The sequence below is a fragment of the Mus caroli genome, unplaced genomic scaffold (assembly GCF_978045245.1).
Source record: "Mus caroli unplaced genomic scaffold, Mus_caroli_1 scaffold_11, whole genome shotgun sequence".
In the NCBI taxonomy this organism is placed as follows: domain Eukaryota; kingdom Metazoa; phylum Chordata; class Mammalia; order Rodentia; family Muridae; genus Mus; species Mus caroli.
Genome location: NW_028227266.1, coordinates 12,560,986 through 12,574,474, shown reverse-complemented (window position 1 = coordinate 12,574,474; position 13,489 = coordinate 12,560,986). Strand labels below are relative to the sequence as shown.

The window sequence follows — 13,489 nt, the reverse complement described above, 5'->3', positions numbered from 1 at the left end:
CTGTGTAGCTCTATAGTACTGTGGGGATGAAAGCTGTCTACATGTGCTTCAATGCTCCATCCCTCTCACCTGGTGCAACCATCCATAGTTCCCTGTGGAAATGCTGGTGAGTTTGATTATGAAATCCTGTGTTGCACTGTTAGGGAAGGGGTGCAGAAATATTTTACACAATACGACAAATGTTAAGGTGCACCTGACTCGGGATTTAGAAAGGATATCTTTTCCACATGAAACATTCTCCTCTTTATACTCTTCTCTAGTCAGTGCATCACTTTCCAAATCTCATGAAAACCTAAGAAGTCACACCTTTTGTAAAGTACTGGGCAAGGGCTCAGTGGACACAGAAATGGCTGAAGTCACCCTTGGGTATATGCACCTGTGTACATATACTCACACACACACATAGGAACACATACATGCATATGAACATACACACATTAGAACACATAGACACAAGGTACTGTACTTTGTAGGGGCTTCCTTCTGGTTTAAAGCTTTTGCCTGAGCTCTGGTACAATCGTTCTGATGTTGGAAAGGCTTTCTTGTGCTTTGTCCCTCAAGGTGCGAGGATGACGTGGACGAGTGTGAGCGAGAAGAGTGTGAGAACGGGGGCTCCTGTGTCAACCTGTTTGGCTCCTTCTTCTGCAACTGCACCCCAGGCTATGTAGGCCAGTACTGTGGCTTGCGCCCTGTGGTTGTACCCAACATCCAGGCTGGCCACTCATACGTGGGAAAGGAGGAGCTGATAGGCATCGCTGTAGTCCTCTTCGTCATCTTCACCCTTATCGTACTCTTCATCATCTTTCGCAAGAAGGTCTTCAGAAAGAACTACTCTCGCAACAACATCACATTAGTGCAGGACCCGGCCACAGCTGCACTGCTGCATAAGAGCAACGGCATCCCCTTCCGCAGCCTGCGTGCCGGAGATGGGCGCAATGTGTACCAAGAGGTGGGGCCCCCACAGGTGCCGGTGCGCCCCATGGCCTACACGCCCTGTTTCCAGAGTGACTCCAGGAGCAATCTGGACAAGGGTCTGGACGTACTGGGTGGTGAGCCACAGGAGATGAGCACATTCCACCCAGAATCCCCACGCATCCTGACCGCAAGACGAGGAGTGGTGGTGTGCAGTGTGGCCCCCAACCTACCAGCTGTGTCACCCTGCCGCTCAGACTGCGACTCCATCCGGAAGAATGGCTGGGACACAGGATCTGAAAGTGAGTAAGATGCAAGACTAGACAGGTGTCCTAGGAAGCCCCTGGGTCTTGGCAACTTCAGCCAATGCTGACCTCTGAGAAGGAGGGAGAAAGGAAAGACAAGTCTCATGCAAACAGAGGATGGGAAAAGGCAGGAGAAGCAGTCAGAAGCAGGTGCCTGCCTGTGTTTTCCTCTTCTTTGACTTCCTGCTGCAAGATTCTAACCTCTGAGGAAAGCCCTGAGGGTAGAAACCCTGGAATGAGAAAAACCTTGGTGCACACTAATCACAGTGTTGACTGTGGCTGGGAGGTGGCTGAGTATCGGGCAGAAGGTGGGACTTGGGATCCACAGAGGTGCAGGAATTTAAGCAGATAAGGGGCATGAGCTAGTTACAGTTTTAAGACAGCTCTGACAGACCTGCAAGGGACTGAATACAATCTAGAAGGGAGGTGGAGCCAGCAAAGCAGCGTCGGCAGGTTCCCAGCCCTGGCATCAGAATGAGACTAAGGCAAGCTCTGTCGTCTACTGGCTTATCAGCAGGTACACAGCTGTTTATGTGTCCTCACAGTTTAACAAGTCCTCGGCAGCAGGAGTTTCTGTGCTATGCTATATATTCTGTGGGAGGAGGGCGGGGATGGGTTCCACATGGTCTTACAGAGCATGTGCAGACAATGGAGTAACTGGTGCTTCTGGATAAGGGGAGTATGACTACAGAATCCTTAAGCAATTTCAGTAGGAAACCATTGAAGAGCATCTCCTAGGGTCAGAAGCAACCAGCTCAGTACTGAGGATGCATGCCTGAGTTCCTTGGATGGGGGCGAGGGGCATCTAGATGTCAAAGAGGTGACAGTTGAACATTACCTGCATACTGCAAATATTACATATTACATATTGTAGGAGTCTCAGCTCACTGAGGGGTGAGAGAAAGTAGTCCTCGCAAAGAAACTGGGAGATGCTTGTTTGAGAGCAGAAGGCAAAACAGAAAAGAAAGAGGAGGAGGAAGAAAGGTGGCTTCTATAGAAGCCAAGCATGTGGATAAGGTTCACAGTATGAATGAAGTACCAGGAACAGAGCAGAAAAAGAAAAAGGAAGATATGGATATAGATGATATAGATATATATAGATATATACAGTTAGATATAGATATAGATGATATAGGTACATATACACATGAGGAGTAGACCCCGTGATCTGGCGAGAGTGCTGAGGTAGACCGACCACTGCTCCACTGCTGTGTGCCCGTCAGTTACTTGGACCATCACAGCCAAATAATGGGCTGCACATCACATCATGGGGAGCATTATCAGCTCCTGGAGAAGTGATGGGTAGAATCTGGGCACCAGGTTCCAAGTCTCAGCAGCTCTTAGCAGAACTGCTCTAGAGGCTCAGTGAAAGGGGGCAGAGGAGAAGATGAGACAGCATCTTTCCATGGGAGGGGAAACCTGAGGTGAGGCCTTTCTATTCTAGTGCCCTGTGAACATGGGTATTTTAAATCATGCCCTGAGGTCTTAACAGGAACTGAGGATCATAATAGTGCTGTGGAGAAGCTCTGTTTTGATTGCTGGGTTGTGTTTGTTTATTGGGTCTTACTCTTTAGCACTAGCTGGCCTGGAACTTACTATGTAGAGTAGGGCCTAGAACTCACAGAGATCTACCTGCCTCTGTCCCCCAAGCCCTGGAGTTAAAGGTGGGTACAATAACACCCAGCCAAACAACTTGTTTTTATTTAGGAAGTAAAAGGGATTTTAGGTAAAGGCAAACAAAGCACAGGACTTGGGTGGGCCACTGCAGCCACCAGGTCCAGTGACCACATCGTCCTCAGTGTTCAAGGACACCTTGCCCTTTGCTAAAATAGTGTCGTCTTTTGTGGAACTACTGTTGGGAGGTGAATTTCCCCTTTGTGTCTCTCTGCATTTCTATCACTTGTTTATCCAAAGCTCTGACTTCATTATCTAAAAGCAGATGGGGAGTCCTCATGTTTCCTGCTGATATTCCTCTTTATGGGGGAACAATAATTTCTGTGGCTGCAAAACAGGGTGACTATTCCCTTAATCACAGGTCCATGTCTCTTTCTACAATCACATTCCGGGATACTTTGAAGGTTATCTTAGAGAGCATTTTCCATCCCCACCTAGTTATATGACAGTTTTATTTCCAGAATTCACCTCAGGCCCAAACTCAAATTTTCCCATGAAGTAGTATTGGATTTTATAGAATAGATTTCCCTCTTTGTTAAACAAGACAGAGTTAGAGCTGGTGAGACAATCTCTTGGCAACTAATTCATTTTGGACTTGACCACCTCAAGAAATGGAGCCTTTTATTGCTTCCTGCATCTATTAAACTGGAAAGCTGTGTGCCTCTGTGTGTGTGTGTGTGTGTGTGTGTGTGTGCACGCGCGCACTTGCCTGCCTATTTTTCTATAGCAGAGAGAGAGAAAAAACCAACAACTAAGGGAAAACTCACATCTGCCTCTCCTCTTACCAGACACAGGGCAGAGAACATTAGCAACCCCAAGATGAAACACCACTGCCCTCTAGAAGGCAGAGCCGAAAATCCCACTGATCCCCAGAGAGGGAAGCTGGAAGAAATGGGACGGCTTTCTTCCTATAAAATATTTATGCCCCTGTTTTTAAAGTAATTTCATTTAACCTGGTGTTGACACCACATCGGCTCATGTAAATGACATAAATTAAGTCTGAATGAAGAGCAGCCCCACTCCACCAGCCTCCCTTCAGTCTCCCCACAGCCCTCACTTTGAGGCAGGAACAGTTACTTTCAGCTGACAGCTATTCAGAAGCTCATTTACCATGGGTTAAGGGTTTCGAATCCATAATGTAAATCACTTGATTGACAGACCTTTGCCCCCTATGGCACAATCAATTTTCCATTGTGGAGCTAACTTATTTTCTTGAAGCAAATAAAAAAAAAAAAAAAAAAAAAAAAACTCTAAGAAAAAGGGGTAGGAAGAGAGAGAGCAAGACTGAAAGACTGCATAAGGCTGAACGTTGTTTCTGCTTTCTCTTGCTGTTCATGAAGACAAAGGGACTGAAGACACAGGAGAAGTGACCTGCTTCACGAACAGTAACAAAGGCAGCAACTCTGAAGTTCAGTCCCTCAGCTCCTTTCAGTCAGACTCTGGAGATGACAATGGTAAGCACTTTCCTGCCAGGTGCTGGGGACAGCAAGTGAGAAGGGGACACCACTGTATTGTTTCTTGTCCTGCTCCTGGTCCTTCTCGTTGGCCTTTAACTGTTTTTCACCCATTGTTTGGAGTCTTTGACAGAAGACCTCATAAGGCACAGGTTAGAGCAGGATCTACATGGTGGAGCACATGGATGACAACCTCCTCTACCCAGGGGTTTTCTTTGACATAGATGATGACAGAATTGCTTCCTCCCCATTGACAGTTCACAGCAAATAGGATACTATGTACCCTTTCTGGGATGCTTGGGGCTCCTCACCTTTCTGTTCTACACGAAGGCACCACCTTGCTAGACATTAGTTTGGAGATGGAGCAGCTTCTCTGTAGAGCTGGTGATGTCTTTGTTCCATTGAATTTCATGTCTCATCATTTGGGGTCATTGTATTTTGGGTAACTGATAAAAAAAACTATGACCCAGCTCCTTAGAAAAATGCCTGTCTGCCCAGAATGCGGCACTCAAGTCCTTGCAGCTCACAGAAGTCTTTGATAATCCCAAGTCTGACGCCTTCAGCTCCCATGAACCTGTGCTGCTGGAGAAAGGCCTGGTGTCTCCAACTAGGAGAACAGCTGAGGAGGACAAGCTGGGAAGGAAGAAGCAAGTCACACTAGCAAATATCTGTCATGTGGTGCTAAAGCCAGAGTCACCTCAAATGACCATCCAGCGGCATGCAGACCCCCTGAGCCAACACCTTAGGCTGCCCTAACCATTTACCAGCAATCAGCAAGGAGAAAATGAATACTTGATCATGTAATTTTCAACACATGGACCTTGTTAATCCACTGTGTGCCAAGTCTGGGCTCAATGGTTTGAACATGGAAAAACAGAATAGCCGAGCCTCTGGGCACACACAGGGAAAGTGACAACGGTTTGCTTTTGCATACATAACCTCTGTCTCTCCCATATGTTCACCCAACACTAGCCACCTCTGACGTCCTTAGTAAGAGTGCCCTTGTTCTGTACACCTCAGCACCTACATAAAATCTCATGCAGGTGGTACATTTCTAATCTGAGCATTGGGGGTAAGAGACAGGCCAGCTGGCTGAGCCAACATGCCAAGATTCCTGTTCACTGATAGAACCTGTCTCAAGGTAATAAAGCTTACAAGGGAAAGAGAAAAACACTTAGACATCCTTCTCTGATCTCCACATGTAATTGAGCAGGCCCATGAATGTGCAAACGTGCATGACCACACACAAACATACACTCAAGAGTATGTGCATTCATAGACACACACACACACACACACACACACGTGTACCTGTCTGACAGGATAACAAACCATGTAACTACATTTCTTTTGACAATTTTTAAACCAAACACACAAGCCTCTGTCCTGGGTATGTTTGCTTCAATGCATCCTCTTTCCTTCATATCTAGCAAGATGAAAAGCCACAGAAACTTTGCATATTGTGTTAAACATGAAGAACTTAGAGTTGCAAAAAACCAGATACCAGTTCCAGCCATAATATCTGGCTGATGACTCTCAAAGGGTCTATAATTCAAACACCTATCCCTTCATGATCAGCGTCTGGGCAGATAGCACTAGGCCCTTTCATCTGAAGTCATGAATATCTAAGAAAACTCAATAGACCAGAGATCTCCTCCACATACCCCAAGCCTCACAGCAAGAGATGGGCTTCTGGTTGATCTGAACCATCCACCACATGTGTGAGGCCATTAGACTCATGTCAGTTCAAATGTTGCCTACACCATTGACATTGGATTCAGAGCATGTTGCCAAGCAACAAGGAATCTCCCCAGGAACAGTGAAATATTCCTCTGAGGGCCTCCATGAGCACTAATGAAAATTGTCCTTGAGTTCCGTAGGCCACCATCTTCCTGGTGACAGGTGATGGGTCATGAAGAAGTGACTCAGAGATCTTTGACCACCATGCTTTTTAGGAGCACTGCCTCCCATCCTTTTACTCTTTTCCTTCTGGGCCAGCAATCCCAGGCACCCATATATAAGCATCCTCTTGACCCCTGTCCTGAGGGACAGACTTTGGGAAGGCTGTGGGGTTTGTGTATAACGTCTTCATTATTGTTGTTATTACTTGTTAACCTGTGTTTGAAATATGTAGCTAACCAGGACCTGTCCTCCCCCTCCCTCCTGTCTTCTTTTCCTGCCAAAAGCATCCATAGTGACTGTCATTCAACTTGTCAACAATGTAGTTGACTCTATAGAGAATGAAGGTATTTACAGTTTGGTTTTTTTATTTCTGTTTGTTTGTTCATTTCTTCTATCATGTCTGTGCTTTTCTGGAAAGTTTGCTTTTGTGGTACTTTATCTAGGGCTGAAAGTGCAAGATAATGGCGGTTTTAAATAAGGTAACAGGGTCGGGGACTGAGCTCACTGATAGATGTCTTGTCCACCTAGCCCAAGACTCTAGATTTGGTCTCCAGCACCAGAAAAAAAAAATCAAATAAAGAGCCAGACATACCTCTGTGGATTGCAATAAATGTAATAATTATGAAAGAAAATCTAGTTCAAATTTACTTAAGTATCTATGTTCTCTTATCAAATCTCTTCAAAGTAAAGAATATTCATTTGCAACCCAGGTTAATCAGCTAATATTACATTCATTCTACTATCTGTTGAATACCTGCTGCTAGCTGTAGAAACTTATAAAATCATCAGAAATGGCAATGTGATGAGGCTTAATTTATATCAGGTAATTTTGCTAGTGCTTTTATAAAATTATAGCAAAATACAGATGGAATTTGTGTATTGATTTCCTAGATAGCAGTAGGGAGAGATTTTTCTAAAAATCTAAACTCAGGGTTAGGCCTTGGTTTTCTGGGAGTAGTTTTAAAGCTTCTGGAATATCTACTTTATCTCTTCCCATGGCCTGAGTGGCCAGTTTCACGTTTCTCTTTGTGTTTGAACAGTGTCTGTTATGGACCAAGGACAGAATTACAACAGAGGTGACTGTGCCACCAGCTCGTTTCTGTGTTCCCCACTGCTTTGCTACTCCTACCATGCCCCTCCCTCCAGCCCCTCCCAGTCTCCCAATCTGAGTTTTGCATGTTCCAGGTGTCTTGTATGCTCAGCTCAACATGCATTCCCCAGCCCCATTCCCTGTGTGAGGAATTCACCCGCTTACCTGCAAAGCTCCTTGCTTTTGGCAGTTCACAGTATGTCCGTGCATCTCTCTGCTGGCATGCTGTCAGCCCAGCCTTGTGCACAGCATGTGGATATTGAAGATTTTAAATATGTGTCCATCAGCATGCCTTCGGGGGCCACATCTCTGGGCCTAGTGAGTATGAGTCTGCACCAGCCAGGCATTCTTTCTCCATACTCTCTCCAGGCCAAAGCATGGCTGGCCCTAATGGGCCACTGTAGAGAGCTAGCATATGACCTCGGCTTTTAGGGTCTTCTAGTCTTTAGTAACCCATGGCAGACTCATACTGCTCTTCATACATCTTTGCCCTTCCTCTAGTCTAGAGAAAGTTAATCATCTAGATTTTCCCCTTACAGCCTATCACTGGGACACCTCTGATTGGATGCCTGGGGCACGACTGTCAGATATCGAAGAAATGCCCAACTATGAGAGCCAAGATGGAGGGGCAGCACACCAGGGTAGCACACGAGAGCTGGAGAGTGACTACTACCTAGGTGGATATGACATTGATAGTGAATACCCACCACCTCAGGAAGAAGAGTTCCTGAGTCAGGATCAGCTCCCCCCACCACTGCCTGAGGACTTCCCTGACCAGTATGAGGCCCTGCCTCCCTCCCAGCCCACCTCACTCACGAGCACCATGAGCCCAGACTGCAGGAGAAGGCCCCGGTTTCACCCCAGTCAGTACCTCCCTCCTCACACACTCCCCGGTGAAACGGATTTGGGGGGCCCATCCTCCAGCTGTGATTTTAGTACTTTTGCAGTAAACATGAACCAGGGCACAGAGGTCATGGCCCCCACAGACAGTGTGTCTCGGTCCTTGCACAATTCCAGAGGCACCTCATCTTCAGAGATGTCAGCCCGCTGTGGCTTTGATGATTCTGAGGTAGCCATGAGTGACTACGAGAGTGCAGGCGAGCTCAGCCTCACCAACCTTCACATTCCCTTTGTGGAAACGCAGCAGCAGACCCAGGTGTAGAGGACACACATTGGTGCTGGGCCCTGACTATTAAAGCATGGAAGAAAATAAGCTGCACCTGTGTTGGATGGAGAGAAGTCCGCAGAAATGTGGATCTCCTATGAGGAACACCTTCGCAAGTCTTTCTGTCACAAGCAAGCTTGACTCCCAGAGTGACAAGAAGAGGCTCAGAATTGTTTTGGGGGAAAAGGGGAGTGGACAATCCTTGTTGTGGGTGTTTGTGGACTGGAATGCAAAGGAGAAGAAATTGGTTTACTACGTTAAATGGGGGATCATGAATGGCTTTGTGCATTATTGTGACCCAGAAAGTATGGAACCAGAGTTCCTTTGCAGTATTGACCCCGCCACCATCACAGGGGCATCGTTGCATGTGATTTGGAGCCAAGGATGTGAGAATAGTAGAGATGTCTGTCAGAAAAGTTAGTGTTCTAGATGAAAGAAAAGTGAGCGCTAAACACGAGGGTGGGTGGAAGCCTTTGAAACCAACTCTGTTGTTTAAAGGAGCTGCCTAATTTTCAGCTATAAAATTAGGTTTGAGTAACATGCTCAGTGTGCTCAGGTTTTTATTTTTTTTCTCACTTGTGTTAAGCATCCAATATAACATTGTTGGTTTTTGTGATCTCTGAGAAAGTGACCATGAAAGAGCAATAAGAGACTGTCCAGGGGGTGGGTGGTGGGCGGTTAATGTTCAATTGTTAGAAAAACTGTGGCGATCTTGTTTTTGTGTTTTCTGTGAAATATTCCTGGCCATATCTACGGTTCTAACATTGCTGCCAAAACTGGGCCCTATTGGTATATTGCTCTCTAGGATGAGGTGTATTTGAAAGTCTAAGCAGAATTCACAATTCAGAGGAGAGGGTAGTTGATACGGTCAGAGGTTTCAGCCTAGGTAATCACAATTCTGCACACCACAGGTGAAAGTTGTGTGTGTTATTCTAAACTGGTAATGATATCATTATAAATACTCTTAGGTTTTTAAGAAGAAAGTAGGTAATGACTATGTATACATTAAATTGTGTGTGTATGTGAGTGTGTGTATGCGTGTATGCATGCGTGCTTGTGAGAAGGACCTAGATATCACTCTGAGTGTGCACTCACTACAGCTGCTCTTGAGGAAGCTGCCCCAAAGGGTTTAGGATTCAGTGTTAGAAATCTTGAGGTGAGCAAAACCTGCTTACCTTCGATTTCTCTGATCTTTAGTGTTATAGGAACACCAAATGCCATATCTTACTCCAATTCAGTTAACCTTATTTTAGTACTGCCATTTATATTAACTTAAAGCAAGTACTGTGATTTTTTTAAAGACAGTGTTTTATAATTTTCAGAACTACTATTTGAAACTATGTAACATTTGGTTACAAGCTAGGGTTTCCCTCCCATCTAACAGATGGGCTTCAGGCCATAACAGAAGGCTCTTCCCACTAAAAATACAGAAGTCCAACATCCTAAAGATAAGGTTAACAGTGGAGTTGACTTTCCTCTCTTACTTTGATCAGCCGTGGCCACTGCCTTTGCAGTGACCATGGGAAATGAATGCATATTTGCACATCTGCCTCATGAGCAAATCTCTGTATGGATGGTTCCTAGTGACACCAGCATTGGTGTGTAAAGGGAGCTGTCTGAGATCTGCCCCAATCATCTCCTCAATTGTCTCTAATCCTCTTACTTCATTGTAGGAGTCAGTGTTTCTGAGTATCTGTCATTAAAAAGAAAATCCCTTTCATTCCCAAACATCCTGAGTTAGTAGATACACTTGCCGGGTCTCTCTGCACTTCTCTTCCATTCTCTTGGTTAGACTCTCCATAGAGGCATTATCCACACTGTGGTTTTGAAATAAATGAATTTCACTAAGGCGTCTTTCAAGATTCAAGTCTTTAGTGTTTTTCTTACGTAAGACGCACATTTGCAAGGATCACAAAGTAAATGACAAACTAATGGTCCAGAGTTGAATCACTGCTGTGCTTCTAATAACACAACAGCATAAAACCATCAAAGTAAAAACAACAATTCATTTCTTGCCCCCAGGAAATATGAGACGAGATTCATGCCAATGAGTCACCAGTGCTTAGCCAGCATCTCTTCCAGAGAGAATGCCTGGCTGACCCTATAATGAAGGCATAAATAGAGCTATCTGCAGGCAGTGGTGGAGGCACTGAAGAAATCCCTGCCCAATCTCCCCTCTGACCTACATAAAGTACTTCTTTCTTTAGGACAGCTTCCTGCTAAATTTCAGCAGAATAGCTCTGCAGACTTTCCAGATGAGCACTGAGTCTATCGGATTACTTATCTGTAAATGTATGAAATCGATTGTCCTTTTTTAAAAAATTATATTTTCTTACAGATTAGGAAACAGAGTGCAGTGAGCTCTACAAGCAACCAGGAGAAGTGGCCACAGTTCTAAAGAACTCATCCTTAAGATTCCCTGTTCTGGGTCCCAATTTTACAAGATAGGAAGCATGCCCAGAGAGAGGAAGAGACTTGCCCAAACTCACATAGAAGCTAACTCATTGACAAAATCTATCACCTGTCCTTAGGCACTATCCTCCATCCTTAATATTGCTCACCTCTAAGCTGCACTGAGCTGGCAGCTGCTTCCTTCCGCTTAATCTCTCACTTCCCACTTCCCTTCACTGAAATATGCAAGAAAACAAAACAAATAGAAACCATTTCTCTGTGGACTCTGGTGGGCCCAGAGATATGGACATTCATCAGAATGCTGCTTTTGCCAAATGAATGTTTCTAGAATGGGGGTACAGTAAGCACAGGACTGTCTTCAGACTACAGTCGTCAATGGTGATGAAGCTGGTGGTGTGTAACACCCCCCACCCCGTGTGTTTGATGGTTTTAATGTTGCTTTCTTCTCATGAGCTCTGCCTACCGGCTGTTCTTGTCTTGTCCACTATGATGGAAAATTAGCCAATTAGTGAGTGTCTTTGTATCTGTTGGAGGAAGTATGGCACACATGCTGGTCAGGATGAGCCAAGCTGTCGATCTTTGCCACCCTCTAAGCAGGAGCTACAAGGTTGTTAAGGATAGACAGCATGCTGCATTTATTCCCTTCTTCTGAGAGTATTTTGCTGCTGAGCCTCATCCTATCCCTGCTTTCTGTGTACCCCTATCCTGCCCACTCACACAATGCAATGGGAAAGTCATAGCAATAGATGTAGGTCAAGGCCATAATCCTAGGGTTCAAGCTGTTGGAGTCACAGGAAGGGCTGGGTAGATTTACCTGGGTCTACCACTGGAAGTCACCATCCCAGAAGAAAAGGGAGTCCATGTCCCACTGGCCTTTATCTGCTGACTGCCTAGCCACTGAGCTGTATCGATTTGTTGAAGCTGGGAGGGCCAAAGCACAAACTAACAAACAATCAAAGAGAAAGATGGTTAAAGACCCAGAAAACACCTTCAGATGAAATACTTCAGGACGATCTAGCATTCGTGGTCTGTGGGTTGCATGGCTTCTCACTGCTGCACACACTAGTCCTGTGGTTAGATTTGGACATTCTGTGCTTCGTGGGACATGGAACTTCCAAGGGGTATTTCTTCAGTGCCATCTTTCTGTGTGGTCTGTGAGGAACTAGTGTGTGTTCTTGTTAGTGTGTGTCTTGCAACCTTCAGCTGCACATCTCTGATTCAGACCCACCTCTTTGAGCTTCTGGTTGTGTGTCGGAGGGGGTTTAAAGTAGCCATTCGTGGGTTTGACATCAGTGAATATTTAGCCAGCTGGATAAGACAGGAAAAGAAGAAGGTATTTCTTTCCTTATGTAATAATGAAAAGCAATAATTACAAGTATGTAACAATACACAAAGGCCATAATTAGTCTCTTCCAGTGTTCAGGATGCGCTAGAGAATTCTGTAGTCATTTGGAGTACGTTGGACCCATTATATGTCCTATAGCACCCTTCAGTAAACAAATACCTGAGTTGCTCCTATTTAACAATTTTATGAGCCCATACTACTGCATTTCAGGAGTGACAGATATGTCTGGAAATGGGGAGGGTTCTTGCAAAGCACTGTACCAGAGACCATGTTGTACATTTGTCTGTTATGAACAGGCTGGTTTGTAAAAGATGTATGTTTTTGGTGTTTAAAATGTTTATAAAATTGTATATAGTTGGTTTCAATTTTCCAGGCGTTTATAGATACAGTATCTGATGCCTATCCGGATGCTTTAATTTGGAGGGTCGAATAGAATTCTTAGTCATCCACATTATTGTTCTACAAACTTTTGGGGTACACCCACAACAAAGAGGACTTTAGATTTGAAAACAATGGTTTTTATTCATTTTGAAATGTATTGTGTCTTTCCTTTGCTTCCACAGTTTTCATTTAACTCTTTTCAAAAGAAGAAAAGTGTTTCTATCGACTTCTTTTCAAGATGAATGAGTTTTGCCCAGTTTTTAAGCACTCCACCTTCATGCCATTTCCTAGTCAGAAGGAGCTGTCATTTCTTCACATACATGCACACTCACCTTGCCTCACACACACACATCACAAGCAAACTTATGCAAAGGGGAAAGTGAATAACACATCATTGAATCTGCCCCTTATATAAATGCATTATTTCTACAGATATTGCTGTTGGCAGTATTCAGTCTTGTGTTCTTTTCTTTAAAAAAAAAAAAAGAAAAGAAAAGAAAAAGAAAAAGAAAAAAGAAAGCAGAAAAGAAATGGAATAAAAAGACACAAAAAATTTTAGCCAAAAACTAAAACAAGGTGGGGGGAGGGCGGGAACCAACAGTATACAGGTTTGTAACTGCCAAATTTGATCATGAAAACAAGTTTTCAAGTAAAAGGAAAAAATACTATGAAACTCTATTGCGTTGGCTCTTCTTAAGTGTCTTTTTGCATTCTCTGGCACGGCATTTGAGAGCAAGTATGGTTATCGGCAGAACCGTCTAGCACTATCTATATCTCAAAGAGGGTCTCTGGTCTGAAGTAGGTGGTCCAGGGATAGGGGGCTGATTTATCTCATAGGTTTTTAAATGA

General features: G+C 44.5%; 1 protein-coding gene across 3 annotated transcripts in view; it reads left to right on the top strand.

Annotated features, from left to right (window-relative positions):
- The window catches only part of Fat3 (FAT atypical cadherin 3), a 588,937-nt gene extending 575,739 nt beyond the window's left edge, over positions 1-13,198 (top strand). For 2 of the 3 annotated variants that reach the window (XM_029481733.2, XM_029481730.2), the window contains 5 exons: positions 562-1,214; positions 4,232-4,345; positions 6,532-6,591; positions 7,288-7,323; positions 7,877-13,198. In XM_029481733.2, coding sequence (XP_029337593.1) covers positions 562-1,214; positions 4,232-4,345; positions 6,532-6,591; positions 7,288-7,323; positions 7,877-8,499 — 1,486 coding nt within the window. In that variant the 3' untranslated portion in view covers positions 8,500-13,198. The remainder of the gene's footprint in view (positions 1-561; positions 1,215-4,231; positions 4,346-6,531; positions 6,592-7,287; positions 7,324-7,876) is intronic. The other variant, XM_029481732.2, reaches the window with a different exon arrangement.
- Positions 13,199-13,489: the final 291 nt, after the last annotated feature.